Source organism: Hyla sarda, chromosome 1 (assembly GCF_029499605.1).
Source record: "Hyla sarda isolate aHylSar1 chromosome 1, aHylSar1.hap1, whole genome shotgun sequence".
NCBI lineage: Eukaryota > Metazoa > Chordata > Amphibia > Anura > Hylidae > Hyla > Hyla sarda.
In genome coordinates this window covers 195,441,002-195,457,093 of record NC_079189.1, presented here as the reverse complement: position 1 = coordinate 195,457,093, position 16,092 = coordinate 195,441,002, and the positions used below count along the sequence as shown (strand labels likewise).

Genomic DNA, 16,092 nt, shown 5'->3' with positions numbered 1-16,092 from the left:
TTCTTAGTACATATGCAATTAATTGGTCAACATATTAATTATTAATTGGTCAGCATATTAATTATTAATTGGTCAGCTGGTTATAAAACATTCTTACACTATCATGAATCTACTTGACTAGAGTTTTATAGTATATCTTCCAATAATATTAAGTCCCAATAGCTCCCACCAACTCAGCACTCTGAAAAAGCTGACTGCAAAATATGCATTGAGGTCTGAGGTGATGATTGCTCTGGGTGTGACATTTGGCTGGACATTCTTAGTATTGCATGCACTTCATTACATTTTTTTTGGAGTTGACTAAGCATTATTGTTTTGCCCTGAACACCTCTTCACTACATGAGGAGCTGCCCACCATCTGGTTTTAGGTATTCATGGCTAGGTTGTTAAAAAAAAATATGACATTATATTTACCATATTGTGTAGGTTGCACACTTTTTGTTTTTACTTTCAAAGGCTGCTTTTTAGAGCATGTCACATGATAAGCTTCCAGACCTTAATGGTGGAGACCCACTGACAATGATAAAAAGCACAGCTGTAATTCTGCTCACTTAGAACTATTTCGTGAACATTGCTATTTGCCAGTATCAGTCCACACTGGAGGCTATGCACTAGACTGCATACAATGATCGAGTGTGTGTGTGTGTATGTGTATGTATATGTACGGTATATATTAATATATATCTATATATCTATATATATAGGTATTACAAGATACTGCAACATTTTTCATTTGCGTGTATATATATATATATATATATATATATATATATATATATATATATACACACACACACACACACACACACACACACACACACACACACACGCACACAAGATTTGCCTCTACTTTAACTAATCCATATTACCGGCAGAGAAGAAAATAAAATCACCTGGAGTGCTGCTGTAAATGACTATAGTATGTACATATTACAGGCAGTTCTATACACTATACTGTATCAATCTTAATATATTAATAAAATAGTAAGTTAAGTTTGTCAGATGCAGCACAAGACAAATTGTTTAAGTGGCTAGGTTCTCTCTTGAGGAAAGGTAATAACAGAAAAAAAGACTCTCCAGCAATGACAATGATAAACTATCCTATCAAAGTTAATTATGCAGCAATCACAATATCTAAGCAAGAGAACTGGAATTTTAGTATTATTTACTAACTTATCATACTTCTGAATGTCAAATACTTTCTTGTAGAATTGGTACAGTCCCTGGTCTACTAGCCCTCACTGGCAATAACACCAGGTTTTTAGGGTCAGTATAACATTTTGAATGTTTAAAGGGGTACTCCCGTGGAAAACTTTTTTTTTTTTTTCACTTCTATTAAAAAATCTTAATCCTTCCAGTACTTTTTTTTAGGGGTTGTATACTAAAGGGAAATCCAAAAAAGAAATGCATTGCCGCTAATGTCCTGACCACAGTGCTCTCTGCTGACTTCTGCTGTCCATTTTAGGAACTGTCCAGAGCAGCATAGGTTTGCTATGGGGATATTCTTCTGCTCTGGACAGTTCCTAAAATGGACAGCAGAGGTCAGCAGAGAGCACTGTGGTCATTACATCAGAGGAAATGCATTTCTTTTTTTGATTTCTCTAAAAAAGAAATGGAAGGATTAAGTACTGGAAGGATTAAGATTTTTCAATAGAAGGGATTTACAAATCTGTTTAACTTTGTGGCACCAGTTGATAAAAAAAAAAAAAAAAAAGTTTTCCACAGGAGTACCCCTTTAAAGTGACTTTGTCAGATAGAAATCATGCAGAGACTATTGTATATTATGCCAATGCCACATCTGCTACTGGCAAACTGAAAAATCTTCTCTTTCTGCTTCAAAAGTCCCATAGGAGGTGCTAAACTGCTGAAGTGCCATAGTGTGTCACTCCCCTTCCAAATCCCACAAATGCACCATGCATACCAATAATGGTGCACTTCAGCAGCTTGGCACTGCCTTCAGACACTTGAAACAGAGATAAATTATAAGTTTAGAAATAAGTAATCAGTATGGCATGCTTCGCTTTGTGGCCTGTTCACCTATACAGTTGTGTCTACAGCTCTGAAGCTGACAGATTATCTAGTTTCTGCCATTTATTTAATATATGACATGTCAAACAAAATGTCAAAAGGTAAGATCGGTGGGGGTCTAAGCACTGTGACGGCTTCCAATCATCAGTTATGGCTGGGTGAAGGTGGCTTGGTGCACTGTCTGACTGATTCCAGGAGACAGGCTCCATTATAGTCAATAAAGTCCGCCTTCTTTATTTCTAAACTGGGAAGCGAAACACTAGGCTATATAACTACTGATCACAGTTGGGAACCAGAGGGATCACCTGGGATCCCTTCCAATCATGAAAAAAAATGTACCAAGTCTCTTTGCTTACTCCTTGCAAAACAGTATACACGTCAATTAATTGAGCAGGGGAATTGCAATGCAGCCAATCCAAGTTATAAGAGCTATGTGGAGTTCACTATACAGCGGGTGTCCTACAGGTGTCCTAATACTGATGGGAAATTATAAAGGATCTGCACTCAACCGATATTTCTTTCCTCTACATTCAGAGAATTGTGAAAAAATTGGCATTTGGGCCCTCTTAAATTATAATGTCTCTAAGGGATTTGCCATCTCTAAAAGGAGTTATGTTTCACTACAGAACTTATCACCTATCCAAAGGATAGGGGATAAGTTATAGCTCACGGGGGGTTCGACTGGACCCCCACCCGATCTCCTGAATGGGGCACCAGCAGTCTGCTGGAAGGGGGCGTGTTGACTCTCGCACGGAAGGGCGGCCGACACGCCCCGTCCATGTATCCCATAGAAATACATGGAGAGGGCATGTCGGGCGTGGCTTGCAGACTGCCGGAGCCCCGTTCAATAGATCATGCGGGGGTGGGGGCCACCGGTTGGACCCCCGCGATCTATAATTTATTCCCTATCCTTTGGATGGGGGACAAGTTATGTTTCACTCCATTATGACTTAAAAAAAAAAAAAAGAAAAAGAAACGGGGTGTGGGGTGAAATAAAAACAAACAATAAAAAATAAAACATGCAATACCCGGTGGCAGCCCAGTGTGTGCATTAAGGTTTGTAAATGGGCCCCCTGCCTTGAAATCTTACTGCACACACAGGGCTGCTGCTGAGTAGTCCTGTGTATGCACTCATAGAAGAATACACAGCGTATTTCCCGCTGAGCTGAAGATTTTGTGCAGTGTAAAATATGCTGTGTATACAACATTGCCTTATCTGCCCTATGAAGACATACTATTACAATAGTAGATTTTACATGGCAGCTAAAGAGGCCTTTAGAAGGCCCCTGGTTGCCAAGGCATTCAATCAGCACCCTACAACTGTGTTGCAGGGGTGCCAATGAGAATCATGACAGGACCAGCACCTGTCAAATAACCACCTAGGTCGCTACTGTCTGTGGCATCTAGGGGGTTAAACTCCTGGCATCGGAGTGATCTCTCACAATCAGTTCCCGAGCCCACTCCATACTTTCACATCTGTCACCAAGGGGTTAAAAGGCACCAATGCATTTATTTATCTTTATACTCACCTGTATTTCCCTGATGTAAGCCTGCAAATGGGGCATGTTAAGAGTCCTCTATAAGTATCAGCATGTAGCACACTGCCTGTCTGAGGGCTTACAGTAGAAGAATAAAACGTACACATTAAGCTTCTTATCAGCTAAAGATTACCACTGTCTAAAATTTAGAGACTGTAGTCACGTTTGAAAACTCTCCTAGTTATTAAACCTATTGGGTTTTTTTAATGTTCAAAATATCCATCAGTATATACTTTTTTTTTTTTTAACTTTTTTTTTTTTTTTTTTTTTACATATTTCTGTTAAACAAGACAAGAGCAATGATTTAGGCAGTTACCATGCTTTACTGGCTGCAGTAACATTTTTTTAACGAACGGTGTCACTCTGTAGTTTTGGACAACTGACTGGAAATGCAAGCATTGTACCCCAAAGAACTAATAGCTGCTAGAAGTCTAGTGCCAATCATTCTGAACCAAGTAAAACCTATCACAATGAGAAAAGTGTGCGTAGGGTCCAAAGGAATGGCTATTATGAGTGACATAACTGGTATAAAAAATGATACAAATAAATTCACCAAGTCATCAATGCCGAATATATTATAAACCACTTACCTGTAAAAATAAGAGCACCCTCTAACTGTGTTGTGAGTAAAATGTTCTTGGCTTTTCTCATTACCAAAGTCTTCCAGTGGATCTGACCACAAAATATCGCACATAGGTCCGTATGCAGGGGGTTCTTTAAAGCGATCTAACTGATAAAACAAAAAAACAACAATTTATCATTTGTTTTCTCAGTTTACTCAAACAAACAAGCATATAACAAAATAGATTTTAATGGAAACTCCCCTTTAAGTATTATTACTGTGTATGATAAAGCTTTTGTATAACAGCACAAGTTGGGCGGTATACCGGTTCATACCAAATTTTTGTGCTGCACGATATTAATTTTCCCCCCATATCGCAATACCGGTTGGGCCCCTCCCCCTCGGGAATGAATGAATTATTAGCCTAGCGCTGCACTGTCCCAACATTGGGGAACTAATCAAATGTGACCCGCGAGCGCTGTTCTGCCCCCCCCCCCCCAAATGAATTATTAGCCCAGCGCTGCACAGTCCCCATCGGCGTACTACTCGCATATGTAACCTCCTCGCCCTCCTGTTTGTTGTGGCCGCCGGCGCTGACACTCTATACCAGTGGACTTCAACCTCCAGATGTTGCAAAACTACAACTCCCAGCATACCTGGACAGCCGTTGGCTGTCCAGGCATGCTGGGAGTTGTAGTTTTGCAACATCTGGAGGTCCGCAGGTTGAAGACCACTGCTCTATACTGTGTCAGGTAAACAAAATAAACTTAAACTCACCTTCCCCGTCGGTCCGGACCTGCTTCCTAGGGAATGGAACGTCGGAAAGCCGTCAGCCTATCACCGGCCGCACCGATGTTCCGGGCGGTGATAGGCTGAGCCCACTGTCATGTAAGGAGCCGGCTTCTTACATGACAGTGGGCTCAGCCTATCACCGGCTGAGGCGGAACATCGCTGCGGCCAGTGATAGGCTGAAGGTTGTCCGACGTTCACATCCCCAGGAAGAGCGTAAGGCCTACGTAGGAACATGCGTTAAAGTTAATTTTAGAGTGTCAGCGCCGGCAGCCGCAACAAACAGGAGGACGAGGAGGGCAGTGCTTGCAGGTGACGTGAGTAGTACCCCGATGGGGACAGCGCAGTGCTGGGCTGATAATTAATTTTGGGGGGGGGGGGACTACCGTTATACACCGTGGAACCGTCATAAGTTACAAAAATACCGCGATACACATATTTGGCCATACCGCCCAGCCCTAAGCACAAGGTCTATTGTCAATTAATTTAAAGGATTCCATAAGTCTTACTATACATATGGGATCCCCATCTAGAAAATCCCAGCTGATCCCCATGCTCCAGCCCTCAACCCATTTCAAATGTATTGTACAACCCTTGTGGAAGGAATTCTCTGCAGTGACTTCCTCCTCTTGTTTAATGATGGAGTCCAAAGCAGGTTTCCCCATTCACAATTGGGTATATTGAGAAGGGATACCCATAAGGTCATTGTTACACATTTTTTACTCATCAATAAAACAATTCTAGTTAAAAACGTAAAAGCTAAAAAAATGTAATTAAATAAAAGTTATATGAAGCTGGCTCATTACTTGTAGCCAATTTTCAGAGCATGAAGAGTTTAGTTCACTGCGAGGAATGATCCCACAAACCTTGGGAAATCTTTAATAAGAAGAAGTTGCCGCGGAGTTGTCACATCGATGTATAAATCTATCAAACTGGCTAAAATCCCGCCAGGAAGTAAAAGAAAACGTAAATAATTCAGCTATGACATGGGGACATTTTAGCCCAGGGCTTAATATTATTTGAGGGGAATGGAGTGATATTTCATCACCTTGACGTTCAATTAAGAAGGGGAAAACTTTCATTAGGAAGATACATTCAGAAATTCAGTGTGTATCATAAAATATGCAATACTGAGCTAGAATTCCAAACTTATTTAAGCTTGTAAATTATTCAAGATTTTGTAACTGAAATACTCAGGAATGAAATAATGTGTTGCTAAATATGCAGATTGTGTTTCAAAAAGGCACGGACAGATTTATTACCAACTGCATATTCCAGAAAAAAAGTTAATGACTCCTAGTAAATATGCAATTCTGGAATATAAAAAAGGCAACCAACTACATGTAGAAGCAACCTATATTCTACATAACCCTCTTCATGGAGATCATAAGGGGTGTTGTAAAAAGGTGTTGCCGGTGGACGGCAATTGCTCATAGTCTCTATACTTCCATTCAAGCATTCATATTCATGCACAGCAACTTCTTCATTTCAGATCTCTAAAGTCAATTTTAAAGCTATGATCAATTTTTGTTTTGTATCACAGCAACAAACTCCATGCCTCTATTTCTAGTCATAGGCCCACATTTATTAGCATCAACTTTTTGAAAAAGCCACACAACATTAATTTCACTCAAATGTTGACAATCAGCATTTATTCTGATTTCTGTAAAAAAAAAAAAAAAAAAAAAAAAAAAAAAAAGAATGGTATATTGAGGTGACCAAAAATATAAAAAAAATAAAAAAATATAATTGTTGGAAACATGACCTTCAAACTAAAGAATGGAACATATTATACAGTGTGTAATATCAACTTTACTACTTGAACAGAGTTCTGGGATGGGTGACCGAGCACCTGTAAAAGGGGTACTCCACTGGAAAACATTTTTTTTTTTTATCAACTGGTGCCAGAAAATAAAACTGATTTGTAAATTACTTCTATTAAAAAATCTTATTCCTTCCAATACTTATCAGTTGCTGTTATGATCCACAGGTAGTTATTTTCTTTTTGAATTTCCTTTCTGTCTGACCACAGTGCTCTCTGCTGACACCTCTGTCCATTTTAGGAACTATCCAGTGTAGGAGCAAATCCTACTGTACAGTTCCTAAAATGGACAGAGGTGTCAGCAGAGAGCACTGTGGTCAGACAGAAAGGAAATTCAAAAAGAAAAGAATTTCCTGTGGATCATAACAGCAACTGATAAGTACTGGAAAGATTACGATTTTTTAATAGTAAGTCATTTACAAATCTGTAACTTTCTGGCACCAGTTGATTAAAATGTTTTTTTTTTTTTTTTTCCCAGTGGAGTACCCCTTTAAGCTGCAGTGAAAAAAGTGGTATCAAGAGCAGACATTCCCCCCCTAGAAGACCACATTTCAATGCAAATTTGGGTGGGCTTTTCACTATACTTAAGTTCACTGGGTGCATCAAAAAGGGCATAGATGCACATGACAAAGAAATAATTCTATAACTGTAGAAATCACTAGTCAGGCCACACATGGAATAATGTGTATAGTACTGGGCACCAGTAAAAAGAAAGATATATTAGTGAGTAGACATTTTTGAAGAAATTACACTCTTTTACAATGTAGTAGCGTGTAGTGTAGTGAGTGCACAGCCTGTACACCAGTGTTTAAAGGGGTACTCCGGTGGAAAACATTTTTTTTTTTTAATCAACTGGTGCCAGAAAGTTAAAACAGATTTGTAAATTACTTCTATTAAAAAATCTTTACTCTTCCAGTACTTATTAGCAGCTGTATGCTACAGAGGAAATTCTTTTCTTTTTTGTCTTGTCCACAGTGCTCTCTGCTGATACCTTTGGCCGTGTCAGGAACTGTCCACAGCAGGATAGGTTTGCCTAGGGGCATTTTCTCCTGCTCTGGACAGTTCCTGATATGTGCATCAGGTGTCAGCAGAGAGCACTGTAGACAAGATAAAAAAGAAATTCAAAAAGAAAAGAATTTCCTCTGCAGTTGTATACCCAAAGTAACTCAACACACAACCATTATTGTCTAAACCTTGGCAACAAATGAGAGTACACCACTATGTGAAAATGTCCAAAATGAGCCCCTAAGCTTCTTGGGTATGGAGTTCACCACAGCTTCACAGGTTGTCACAGGAGTCCTGTTACACTCCTCCATGGAACATCATGGAGATGATGGAATGTGGGGCATTGCAAGGTCTCTAACATCCGTTTGAGGATGCCCCACAGATGCTCAATTGGGTTTAGTTCTGGAGACAAGCTTGGCCAGTCCCTCACCATTAACCTCAGCTTCTTCTTGGCCGTCTTAGAGGTGCGTCTGGGGTTGTTGTCATGTTGGATATTGCTCTTAGGCCCAGTCTCTGAAGGAACTTGATCATGCTCTGCTTCAGTATGTCATATAACATGCTGGCATTCATGGTTCCCTCAATGGCCTGTAGCTCCCCAGGGCCAGCAGAACTCATGCAGCCCCAGACTATGACACTCTAACCACCATGCTTGACTGTAGACATGACACAGGTGTCTTGGTAAGAAGCGGCATGTGCAGCTGAAATCAGGTGAGGAGTACAATCGGAACCAAATAAGTTTATCTTGATCTCATCAGACCACAGGACATGGTTCCACTAATTGATGTCCTTAATCTGCTTGTATTCAGCACTCTGTTTTCGTCTTTTTTGGGTACTATCTTTAAAAGAGGTATCCTTTTGGAACAACAGCCATGTAGACCAATTTGAAGCAGTGTACGCCATATGGTCTAAGCTCACAGGCTGACTGCCCCCCCCCCCCATTTTTAACCTCTGCAGCAATGCTGACAGAACATCTATTTCCCAAGATTTTGGTGCAAACAGTGTAATGAACATAGGTCACAGAGTAAAGCCTGCATAGGCAACCTTCGGACCTGCAGATGCTTTGGACTACATCTCTTATGATGCTCTTACAACCAAAATCCTGCATCATGGGAGATGTAGTCCAAAACACCTGCAGTACCGAAGGTTGCTTATGTCTGGTCTACAGCCTTCACTAGAAATATAGCTCACTTTGCACAGGCTTTTTCTGTTTCAATTGTTACTAGAGGTGGATTACTGAAGACTGACACCAAAGGTTCTCTCATGATTAATTAATAGTCTGTTAGATTAGGTCAAAACAATCAATTTTTTATTGGAAACATAAAACATGCTCCAATGTCTATATACTGCTACTGTTACATACAGTGGCTGAGCAATATAACTAATACAAGAACTACAGAGGACCTTTTTATTAATAAGGGGTAAGGCCATGGGCTCTCCAGGATAAATGTTAAACTTTCTTTTTGTGCTCCTAAAATCAAAATCCCAATAAAGGTATATTATGAAACACACCTGCACATACAGTAGGGCAAAAGATTATTTAGTCAGCCACCAATTGTGCAAGTTCTCCCACTTAAAAAGATATGAGAGGCCTGTAATTTTCATCATAGGTATACCTCAACTATGAGAGACATAGGGGGAGATATATCAAAACATGTCCAGAGGAAAAGCAACCAATCAGATCGCTTTAGATTTTCACAGGCCTTTTCAAAAATAAAAGAAGCAATCTGATTGGTTGCTATGGGCAACTTTTTCTATGAGCAGGTTTTGATAAATCTCCCCCATAATGAGAAAAAAAAATCCATAAAATCCCATTGTCTGATTTTTTAAGAATTTATTCGCAAATTATGGTGGAAAATAAGTATTTGGTCACCTGGCTCTCACAGACCTGTAACTTCTTCTTTAAGATCTCCTCTGTCCTCCACTAGTTACCTATTTTAATGGCACCTGTTCGAACTTGTTATCAGTATAAAAAAAGACACCTGTCCACAACCTCAAACAGTCACACTCCAAACTTTACTACAAAACGCTGTGGTGTCAAAATGATCACAAGCACGGTGAGCAAAAATCCCAGAACAACAAAGGGGGACCTAGTAAATGACCTGAAGAGAGCTGGAACCAAAGTAACAAAGGCTACAATCAGTAACACACTATGCCACCAGGGACTCAAATCATGCAGTGCCAGGCGTGTCCCCCTGATTAAGCCAGTACATGTCTGGGACTGGGCCTGTCTGAAGTTTGCTAGAGAGCATTTGGATGATCCAGAAGAAGATTGGGAGAATGTCATATGGTCAGATGAAACCAAAGTAGAACTTTTTGGTAAAAGCTCAACTCGTCGTGTTTGGAGGAGAAAGAAAGCTGAGTTGCATCCAAAGAACACCATAACTACTGTGAAGCATGGGGGTGAAAACATCATGCTTTGGGGCTATTTGTAAAGGAAAGAATGAATGGAGCCATGTATCGTGAGATTTTGAGTGAAAACCTCCTTCCATCAGCAGGTGCATTGAAGATGAAATGTGGCTGGGTCTTTCAGCATGACAATAATCCCAAACACACTGGCTAGGCAACATTGTAGTGGCTTTGTAAGAAGCATTTCAAGGTCCTGGAGTGGCCTAGCCAGTCTCCAGATCTCAACCCCATAGAAAACCTTTGGAGGGAGTTGAAAGTCTGTTTTGCCCAGCGACAGCCCCAACACATCACTGCTCTAAAAGGAGATCTGCATTGAGGAATGGGCCAAAATGCCAGCAACAGTGTGTGAAAACCTTGTGAAGAATTATGTAAAACGTTTGACCTCTGTCATTGCCAACAAAGAGTATATAACAATGTATTGAGATGAACTTTTGTTATTGACCAAATACTTATTTTCCACCATAATTTGCAAATAAATTCTTTAAAAATCAGACATTGTGATTTTGTGAATTTTTTTTCTCATCATGTCTCTCATAGTTACAAAATTACAGGCCTCGCTCATCTTTTTAAATGGGAGAACTTGCACAATTGGTGGCTGACTAAATACTTATTTGCCCCACTGTATGCATAAGTGAACAAACACTCATACAATGAAAAGAAATGATCATGTTAAAATGGTATATTGTTGCTTTTCCTGGTAATGACAAAAGACTTCTAACAAGGAACGAATAGGATCTTTTAGGAGGGTACATAACCTAGTACATAGTGAATTATATATGCAGGTTTCATATCAGTTATTTTTATGGTAATACTAGCTGAATACCCGGCATTGCCCGGTTTTTCCTTCCTCATCCTTGTTGGGGAGGAAAATCAACAAAGGAGGAAGCTTTTGACTTCATATCCCGTCCTCATATATTGTTGTCATATCCCGACCCCATATCCCGACCTCGTGTAAAAAAAAACACTGATGTTAAAAAATGACGACATGTTTTTTTCTATACTTACTTTTCTAATGTCATCTAAAGTGTTGATTTCTGGAGATAAGCCACCATGTACACACAGGAACTGTTGGTTCATCAAAGCAGCCAGAGGAAGGCAGTCAAAGGCATCCATACAGGAGTCATACACTCTTTCTGAATATTTTATTTTACCTATTAATAATAGGAAACAAGAAAATAAAAATAAACTTTGTACTGTTACTACAGTTACGCAAAAAGATGTGTAAAATATATGCAAGAGAAATGCAGTATATAGACAGAAAGAGAAATATTACCATCTGTTAAAATGTTATTTTTAAATAACATAATGGTATTTAAATTTATATTACAAATTATAATACAGTACACGAGCTAACATAACATAAAACCTTTTCTCCCTTTTTATAAATAAAGTTTTCATGCGGTAGTATTTAAAATGTTACAGCTCAAATACAACATACATTGAATAGCCACTTAGAGATACATGCCCTTTGCAGCTTCCCTGTTCGTAAATGACACACATGACCCCCCTGGGCACACCATATAATAAAGTGTGCCAGTTTTCTGTGGATGCCATTCAGAGTGACTACATATTAGAATGGGAAAAACAAGTGAACTACCAACTCTAAAGAGGAACTTTCCTGTAATAGCTGGCGCAAAACGGCAAATCTTGAAGGGTTTTCTTGTGCACCAGTATTAAGAGTATACCAAGAACGGTTTGACCAAGGAAAACCATTTAGTGAAAAGGCAACCTGTGGACACTGACAACTCGCCAAAGAAAAGAGATTGAGAAGATTACAATGCGGCATACTTACATTCTTGTTTGAAGGTAAAATACTCTGTTAGATGTCTACATTCATGATTCCCTCGCAGTAAAAACAGAGTTTTGGGATATAGAATTTTCAAGGCCCACAAGTACAACACACACTGAAAGACAAAAAATGTCACTAAATAATGGCTGACAAAACCCCACGGTTTATTTCTTTTCCCATTAATCACTCTTCATGGTAGTCTGCTAAAGAATTGCTGCTAACTAAAAAGAAAACCTGAAAAATTCTAAAAAGGCTGTGAGGGTATTATAGCAAACTTTCCTGGGACTGATGGAGCTCGCCAAATATCTAGAATTGCCTTCTTATTTGTTAGCCAAGTGTCAAGGAAACGGTTCCGAGCAGCTTAAGTGTCACAGCCTGGCACATCTCCTTGCTTGCCCTCACTTCGCGGCACTTCCTAGACTGTAAGCTAATCCATGTACATTAGTCAAGGAAAGGCTGGGAGGTAAGTTTGAGCAGGGAAAAGTGCCAGGTAATGGCACTTGAGCTGCACGTCTTTGCCTACTCGAGAAATAAAAAGGTGATTTTATACATTTGCTAAACACCATCAGCTCCAGGAAAGGTATAATTTGCCAAAAAAAGTGAAGCTAAACTTCTGTTTTTAAAATCAACCATCAAAAAGATGAAACCAGATTTGTATATAATTGGGGAAAACTGAGAAAGACGTTACATTTGTAGAAAAACAATTACGTTTTAAGATTTATTTTTTATTTTTTTAAAGATCTTAAAAATCAATTATGGTAAAAAAAAAAAGAAAAAAAAAAAAAAAGTGTAAGGATGGCAAGTGCCCAAATAGACATGTGCTCTCCCTTAAATGGAATCTATCACAGAACAAATTCCTGTAATGGAAGGAAGGAAAACAAGCCAGCTTTTGAGCTCTACGCAATCTGAGCACCTCATGTAACTTTAAAGAGGAGAAATACTCTATTAGGTTCTTAAAAAGGTTACTCTGCTGCCCCAGCATTCGGAACACTTTATTCTGAACGCTTGGAGAGGGGGTCACACCCCCGTGACGTTATTCCATGCCCTCTCAACACAAGTCTATGGGAGGGGGGCATTGACTTGCATTGAGGGGGTGTGATGAGACGTCACGAGGGGCGTGGCTGTGACACCACAACCCCTGCCGTCCGCACCCAGTGTTTTAAACGAACTCTGGGTGCTGCATAGAGATCGCGGCCAGCCTGGTTGCGGCACCCCCCGCAATTACACATTTTTTCAGGATAGTGGATAAGATTTCTAGGGGCGGAGTACCCCTTTAAAGTTAAAGGGAATGTGCCATCAGAAAATACTTATTCAGTTTAGTACTGCACAACATGCACAAGTGCTGAGCGTGAGATCAAAATATTAAATAAGCTATGTTCACCTCCTCCAGTTCCTCGGAGCTGACCCAACGATGTTCTCTGCTTCTCCTGGATTCTGTTTTGTCCCAACCCTACAGGACCTACCTGCTTAACCAATCGTTGGCTTGGGACAGTACAGAATCCATAAGAATTAGAGGCCCGTGAGCATCGGTGGGGACCGACGGAGAACATAAAATGACTATTATTACCCTCAGCCTTGATGCAAATTTTTGTTTTGCCCTGACAACCCCATTAAATATTGCATTATTTAGTATGGCCAGTAAGCTGCCACTTTCTGCTCTGTAAATATTCCTCTACATTTCCCTAAGTATCAACACAGCTATAGTTCACATAAAGGGAAAGGTGACACCTTTTGCCTGACTGCACACTGACTTCTGCACAGGTTGCAGAGCATGCCTAAAACCCTCTCCCATAGAAGTAAAGAATCCGGACAATTGTTTCCTATGGTCCTTTTAGCTGCTCTAAAGCAATATTGCTAAATGAAAGCAAGATGGCTGCCACTATAGTCATGTACAGAATATATTATAAAAAATCTATATTAATATTTGTCAATATTTTTTCAATAGTAGAAAACTAGGTGATCTATTCCCTTTAAAGGGGTCCAACCTGGTGATTCACAAGTACTTTTGCTACATAGAGCATCCTTTCTGTATGAGGAGAGCTGGTTGTAGAGAGCTCTGTATTTTGAACAGTGACTGACACAATATACTAAATGGACACATATTAGTGACACTATTATATTGATCCAGGTATGTATCTGGTTATGCAAGATTGGCACCAATAAGAGTAAGACACTACTATGCAAGCCCAATTTAAAGGGGTATTCCAGGATTTTTTTTTATTTGACTATGCTACAGGAGCTGTAAAGTTAGTGTAGTTCATAATATAGTGTATGTACCTGTGTGTGACGGTTTTCTCACAATTCTTCTGTGATTTCCACCCCACTATTTATTTTTACCAGCATACAAAATGACTGTTTTCTCAGATTTTTCCCAGGTTGCAGTGCGGCCGAGACCTGACCTCACTAGTCAGCTGATGACAGGGAGCCTGTCAGCTTCAATGGGTGGAGGGATCACTTGGTGTGAGAGAGATCAATCTGCAACTAATGCAACAGCTGTAGGCACCCTGATTGAAAACCACAGGTCTTTTGATGGATGCGGCTCATTTATGTTTCAATGGGTGGGGGTGGCTGATATGTGGGAGGGAGGAAAATGGAATTGTGGGATTTGTAGTCAAAAAAATAAAAGTCAAACAGGAAATACCAGTCCACAAAAAGCTTGCCACATTGTTCTGTAATCTCACAACATAGCCATTTAGCCCCAAGACAAGCGTAGATCCTTCCTAAGCATGTCCATTACTGGTTGCCAGGTACGTACTAAAATCACCTTATAGTAGGATAACCCCTTTAATGTATACAAGTTGGCTATAGGTGGCTCAAACTACATTGATAAAGTATGATATTGTACTTACTTCAATGCTAAAGTATCCTCTGTCAACGTAGTCGCCCAAGAATAGGTAACGTGTGTTGGCAGGTGATCCCCCTACTTCAAACAACTTCATCAGGTCAAAGAACTGTCCATGGATATCCCCACAAACTGCATGAAAAACAGAATATATAAATTAGTTGACTAATGTACATGCTACTTTTGTACTAGAATTCAATCAGAACAAAGTACCGTAAATGACATATGTACAATAGTGGTACTGATTCTTTTAGAAGTTTAAAGGCCAGGTTCACACGGTGGAAAAATCAGCGATGTATCTTATGTGCAGATTTCCGCCCATAATCAACTGCAAATACATTTTTCTATTCATAATTTCACCAATAATGGCCGAAAATCAGTGCATAAAATAAAACCCCTCACTGATATTTCCACTGTGAACACAGCGTTAAAAGAAAGAAATACAGAATTATGTACGATATTTTAAACAAAAGTATCCTTCTAATTGAAATGAGAAATAACGGATTGCCTTGGTGTTTCAGATTTATCACTACTAAACATAGCAACTGAACAATAGTTTATTATAGATAGATGGCAATATATACAAATTGTTTAAATACGGTAATGCTATGGCTTGATGGGTAGTAGATAATGAAATGCTGTTATTATTTTGAAAATTATTTAAAATGTACTGACCGGAATGTATGAGAAGAACCATATAAATAAAAAAATAAAAATAAAACTGATCTCAGCCTCTGAATATGAAAACATATGTCCTCATTCATAAAAATTCACCACTCCAGTATTCAGGGCACATATCTGTGTGATATTTTATTCACCCATTACATGCTTGCGGTTCAACTCTATGGAGTCAGTCATTCTCAAGCAATGCATCCCACCCATCCACCATTATCCATCTTACAACTGTTATGTGTCACCCACCCATTATATATCTACCAGCCATCAATCTATGAACAGTTATCTAAAAATCTGTATGTATCGCGCTCACCACCAGTCGGAGTAGTCGCAACACCAGTGCACGGGCATGCCGGTCCTGCCCTCAGACAGATATGAACGTAGAAAAATGAAGGCTCGTCCAGCACTTGGAGTTGCGAATAAAAATCTTTGCTTTATTTAGAAATCCTCAGACAAGAGTCACAACAGAGCTAGCCATCTGAGACGGCTAGCTCTGTTGTGACTCTTGTCTGAGGATTTCTAAATAAAGCAAAGATTTTTATTCGCAACTCCAAGTGCTGGACGAGCCTTCATTTTTCTACAATCTGTATGTATCAGTCTAACAATATCTATCAGTCTAATAAAGGTAACAATGAG

At 39.5% G+C, this 16,092-nt stretch overlaps 1 protein-coding gene across 4 annotated transcripts in view; it reads right to left on the bottom strand.

The window, feature by feature from the left end:
• The window catches only part of PPP3CA (protein phosphatase 3 catalytic subunit alpha), a 224,790-nt gene that overhangs the window by 42,664 nt on the left and 166,034 nt on the right, over window positions 1-16,092 (bottom strand). For all 4 annotated transcript variants that reach the window (XM_056566528.1, XM_056566536.1, XM_056566547.1 and 1 more), the window contains exons 3-6: window positions 14,789-14,913; window positions 11,943-12,054; window positions 11,156-11,301; window positions 4,157-4,296 (exon numbers count right to left, since the gene is read on the bottom strand). In XM_056566528.1, coding sequence (XP_056422503.1) covers window positions 4,157-4,296; window positions 11,156-11,301; window positions 11,943-12,054; window positions 14,789-14,913 — 523 coding nt within the window. The remainder of the gene's footprint in view (window positions 1-4,156; window positions 4,297-11,155; window positions 11,302-11,942; window positions 12,055-14,788; window positions 14,914-16,092) is intronic.